Source organism: Petromyzon marinus, chromosome 21, assembly GCF_048934315.1.
Source record: "Petromyzon marinus isolate PM22_M1 ecotype Great Lakes invasive population chromosome 21, UKy_Petmar_22M1.pri1.0, whole genome shotgun sequence".
NCBI lineage: Eukaryota > Metazoa > Chordata > Hyperoartia > Petromyzontiformes > Petromyzontidae > Petromyzon > Petromyzon marinus.
Window position 1 is genome coordinate 15,015,064 of NC_133687.1, and position 5,130 is coordinate 15,020,193.

The following is a 5,130-nucleotide window of genomic DNA, read 5'->3' on the forward strand; positions in this document are numbered from 1 at the left end:
TAGCTCCAGCCACAGGTAGCTTCAGGCCCAGGTAGCTCCAGCCATAGGTAGCTCCAGCCACAGGTAGCTTCAGGCCCAGGTAGCTCCAGCCATAGGTAGCTCCAGCCACAGGTAGCTTCAGGCCCAGGTAGCTCCAGCCATAGGTAGCTCCAGCCACAGGTAGCTTCAGGCCCAGGTAGCTCCAGCCACAGGTAGCTCCAGTCACAGGTAGCTCCAGTCACAGGTAGCTTCAGGCCCAGGTAGCTCCAGCCATAGGTAGCTCCAGCCACAGGTAGCTTCAGGCCACAAGTAGCTCCAGCCACAGGTAGCTCCAGCCACAGGTGCACCTGTACATGAGTTGTGCGCGCACACGTGAACAAGCGACTCCACTACATGCCGCACGCGTGTATGTAGGTTGAACTTCTTTTGCACCGTACGTAGCCGTGCCGCTGCTATGGGCTTATCATCCGATCCTCTTCCTCCTCCTCAGTTTGATATTTGTCCAAAACCTCGACAGCGAAAGGGGGGGGGGGGTCGGGGGGCGGTCGGGGGGGGGGTCCTGGGGGTGCGGGGGGGGGGGTGCGGGGGGAGCCGGCAACTCACGAGACGAACTCCGAGTGCCTCCGCGAGCCGCCGGCCCCGCCCGCCGGCTCGGCGCTCCGGGCCGCCCGCACCGACCCCCCCTTGCGCACGACGCTCGCCCGGGGGGGGGCCCCCCCGGCGGCGGGGCCGCGGGACCCCGACGCCCGACGCGACGCGCGGCGCGTCGGGCGGGAGGGGAAGGCGGCCGACGCCGGCTCCCCCGCCGCGGCGGGCGCGGGGAGCGCCGGGAGTGCCCCGTCCCCGGACGCCGGAGGAGCCGGGGGGCCACCGCTCGCCACCGTCGCCGCCTCCGACGACCGCGCGCCGTGGGCGGACGGCGCCTCCTGCGGCCGATCCGGTGGTTTGTCAAGCTCGGGGAATCGCTGCTGCGGCTGCTGCCGCTGCTGCTGCTGCTGCTGCCGCTGCTGCTGCTGGTGCTGCTGTTGCTGCTGCTGCGAGGAGGGCTGCTGCTGCTGCTGCTGGTGCAGCTGTTGGCGCAGCTGCTGTTGGCGGGCGTGCGCGTGCGCTTCCTCCCGCAGCAGCACGTGCACCAGCACCGCCTTCTCGCGCTTCATCTGCAGCGCGAGTGCGGGCGGCACGTCCGGGATGAGCCAGTCGACGAAGTCGCTCAGGAACATCACCAGGTTCTGCTCGCCGCACGACGCGCGGTGCAACACGGCGACGAATTCTAAAGCGGCGCGATTTCATCCGTAGATCCCCACCGATGCGCCACCGTGTGTGGAAAGCACGGAAATAAACAGAACCCTGCAGGGACGACGGGCAGAACTGGCCGGCGCGGGGAGGGAGGGGGCTTAGTGGCACATTTAGAGAGGCGAGAGAAGACGGGGCTGAGGTAGCGCCAAGGCAAAGCGTTGTTCCGTAGTCCGATTAGAACCGCGAACGTCTTCAACAAGCGGCGAATGAATCTCCGTCGGGACGCGTCGCTGTCCTGAATGTGTGCGTGCACGGAGACGCGCACCCACACACTGGCGCGCACGGGGACACTCGCACCCACACACTCGCACCCACACACTCGCACCCACACACTCGCGTCCACTGGGACATTCGCGCGCGCTACCTGGAACAGGATGACGAACCCGAGGCGCGCGGCGAGGAGCGCCCAGTACTGGCGCGAGTACTCGTAGGCGTTTGGTGACCAGGGCGGCTCGCGGTAGTCCTTGTACCTGTGGGGAGGTAGACGCACGGTGAACTCGTGCGGCCGGTGCGGCCTCGACTCTTGACTGACGCAGGCCTTAACGCTGTCCCGAGACACGTGGCCAGACAGTGAGGGTTCGCCTCACGCGAGAGGGGGCGCCCCCTTAACGCTGCAGATTTGTGGTGAAAGTTCGCTCTGCGGGTAGTCCTCGTTTAACGCGGGAGATGCGTTCGCGAAAAGTGGCGCATCACGCGAAAAGCGCGTAGGACAAAAGCAATATCGCCACGAATAATGTAATGACGATCACGTCTGGCGAGGTCAGGATGTTACCGTACGAGGGCACGCGTAGTGAGATGGCGGGTCAAGTGAGGGTACGCCGCCGCGTCGCTGTGTCATTCCGCGTTCTGTATCACTGTACCGCTCGGCCGCGCAGCTCGAGAAAGTAGTTCGTCGTCGACCGCTCAAAAACCGCGTTATAACGGGGCGTGTTCCACGTTCTAGCGATCCGTGTTCCACATTACAGCGGCGCGTGCTCTGCGTTATAATGGTGCACGTTCTGCGTTCCAGCGATCCGTGTACCGCGTGCTAGCGGAGACGCGTGGTGCTCCCACCGCGCGCGTTCAGCGAGCTCGCACCGCACACGGAGACGCTGCCGTCATCTGGCACGCAATGCCGTCAACGGCGCCGTTCCGGACGAGGGGAGTTTGTCCGTGAATTGTCTCCCCCGGACGCCTTGCGGTAGCAGCGGCCATGGTGGCCTCTCGCAGGCCACGTGACGGTCCGGCCACGTGTGCGGTGGGGGGCAAAGTGCGGGCAACTTCCACCGCTCCCGAGACATCGCGACCCTCGAGCGGTGCCCTCCGGCCCAGAAGCTCCGCTCCACGGCGGCAGCGGCACGAGCGAGCGAGCGAGCGACGCCGGGGCCCGCGAACCGCTCCCGCCCCGCTCGCTCAACCGACCGGCAGACGAGGTCGGGCGGCGCCCCGGGGGCGTCGTCGGGCGGCCGGAGTCCCTCGGGGAAGTGCGTGGTGTTGAAGACGGAGAGCGAGTTCTCGACGAAGCCCCGCAGCGAGCCGTCGGCGCTGTAGGCGAAGCGGTAGACGAGGCGCGGCACGAAGTCTGACGTCATGGCGATCACGAACGCCTGGGGGGGGGACGGCGACCGTGAGATCCCGGCCGTCGGCCCCCGCCCCTAGGTCGACTCAGCCTCGAACGAGGAGTGCCTTGCCCGGGGCTGGCGGCGCTGCGTCAATATTGGTCACGAGGGAGACAAAAGTTGGGCCGGGAGGGGTGCCGGCCACTCACACACCCACCCACCCTCCCTCTGCATGTTGAACTTCTTTCGCACCGTACGGGCAGTGTCCACGTTTGTCTCGGATTGTTTGGGTTACGTCTTTGGCTTTGTTTTGTTCGGGTTTTAGCTTCGCTGGAGTAACAAGGTCGATATGGTTTAACCAGGGTCACGCATCCTGAATGAGCATGCATTGTGTGTGTGTATATATTGAACGTCTTAGCACCTCCGATTAGCACGGTTGGCTACGTACGGTGCGAAAGAAGTTCAGCCTACGTGTATATATTTTTATTATTTGACCTGGTAAAATACCTGGTAAGATAAAAAACACTTATTTTGTTGAATTGTTTACATTTCCTATATTTCACATTCCTTTCGAATGTTTTTGTATTGCATTTGTTGTTGTAACGTTCTGACCCCGTGCCCCTCCTAGACATCTGTAAACAAAACAAAAAGAGCTTCATAGCTCATCGGATTCCTCCAGCTCCGGTCTAAATAATCATTCCGATTCTGAGGCTCGTGCCCGCTCGCTCCACGGTCCCCTGCACAACCGATTGATCCGCTGCTCGTGCTGCAGCGGCATCTCGGGGCTGCGCCGGGCACGGGGCTCGTCGGGGATTCCTCCGGCGTAAATGAAGATTCCGATTCCGAAGCTCTTTACCCCACAGATGCCTCGCCCGATATTCCGAGTGACGCCAAAAGCTCGAGGCCATCGACTCACGTTGATGATCACGGCGAGTTTCCCCAGCCCGCGCAGAAGGTTGTACCAGATGCCTGCATCGCGCGCACACACACACACGTGGGGGACACGTGGGGGGACACGTGGGGGGACACGTGGGGGGACACGTGGGGGGACACGTGGGGGGACACGTGGGGGACACGTGGGGGGACACGTGGGGGACACGTGGGGGGACACGTGGGGGTGTCAGTGCTGGCGTGGTGGGGGGGGGGGGTGTACGGGAGAGAGGGGTTGGGGCGAGGCACGCGGGCGACACCCCGGCATGGCGGAGTCACGGACTTGGCTCGCTGTGCTGTGCCCCGCTGTTCAGTGGCTCGCTGTGCTGTGTCCCACTGTGCTGTGTCCTGCTGTGCTGTGTCCCACTGTGCTGTGTCCCGCTGTGCTGTGTCCCACTGTGCTGTGTCCTGCTGTGCTGTGTCCCACTGTGCTGTGTCTCGCTGTGCTGTCTCGGTGAGCTGTGCTGTGTCCCGCTGTGCTGTGTCCTGCTGTGGTGGCATCCCCCCGGGTGTTGGGGGCGGCCGCACCGATGTCCTTGGCGCGGTGAGCGTCTGGCCTCCGCAGCTCGGTGATGAACTTCTTAGCGTCGAGGCGGATCTCGATGACGTTGTTGAGCAGCGCGAAGAGCGGCGCCAGTGGGAAGGACGCCACGAACAGCGTCACGAAGCCGAACTGGATGACTTGGGGTGGCACGCGCACAAAGGCAAACAATCAACAAAAGGTCCTAACCCTCCCCCCCGTACGTAGCCTCAACGGGCCAATTGGGAAAAGTGCTCACTGACGGACGTGGCGAGTGCAAATATAAAGTAAACTATTTTTATTTTTTATCTTACCCGGTAAAACACACTGAGCTATATAGTTGCTCTTTTTTCCACAAGCGACCTGGCCACAAATGAATGCTCAACCAAGTGGCTGATCATCATCACGCGGAATGTATAGCAGCCAAATACTCGAAACGCGTGATGCTGATTTTAAATGTGGAGGGAAAAACCGGAGGACCTGGAGTTTTCTTCTCAACACTGCCTGCATGCATCATCGTTATCATCATCATCATCATCATGTCTCCTTCGAGTGTGCGACCTTTTTCTTAATTCCACGCCCGGTCACTCTTTGGGTCCAGCTTAGAGGCAGTAACCCCACGAATCATCGTTCAGCATTTAGACAGCAGCTGGGGGGGGGGCTGGTCATTCGAGACGCGTGTCCACGTACTCATCTCCATGTACTCGGGAGTGAGTCCCGAGAAGGGTTCCAGCTCCTGATCTCTCTCCCAGCGCGGCCGCGGTCTCCCCGACGTGGAAGCGGCGCGCCTCCCCGCCTGCTCGCCGCTCGACTTGTGGCTCTCTTCCTTGGCCTTCATGCTGCGGAGCAACTTCTTGATCTTCCTGC

At 62.3% G+C, this 5,130-nt stretch overlaps 1 protein-coding gene across 1 annotated transcript in view; it reads right to left on the reverse strand.

The window, feature by feature from the left end:
• Positions 1-277: 277 nt before the first annotated feature.
• The window catches only part of LOC116944545 (anoctamin-1-like), a 74,306-nt gene continuing 69,453 nt past the window's right edge, over positions 278-5,130 (reverse strand). The window contains exons 20-26 of the mRNA XM_076068631.1: positions 4,954-5,126; positions 4,272-4,424; positions 3,730-3,782; positions 2,677-2,861; positions 1,640-1,745; positions 583-1,208; positions 278-326 (exon numbers count right to left, since the gene is read on the reverse strand). Of these exons, the coding sequence (XP_075924746.1) occupies positions 278-326; positions 583-1,208; positions 1,640-1,745; positions 2,677-2,861; positions 3,730-3,782; positions 4,272-4,424; positions 4,954-5,126 (1,345 nt within the window). The remainder of the gene's footprint in view (positions 327-582; positions 1,209-1,639; positions 1,746-2,676; positions 2,862-3,729; positions 3,783-4,271; positions 4,425-4,953; positions 5,127-5,130) is intronic.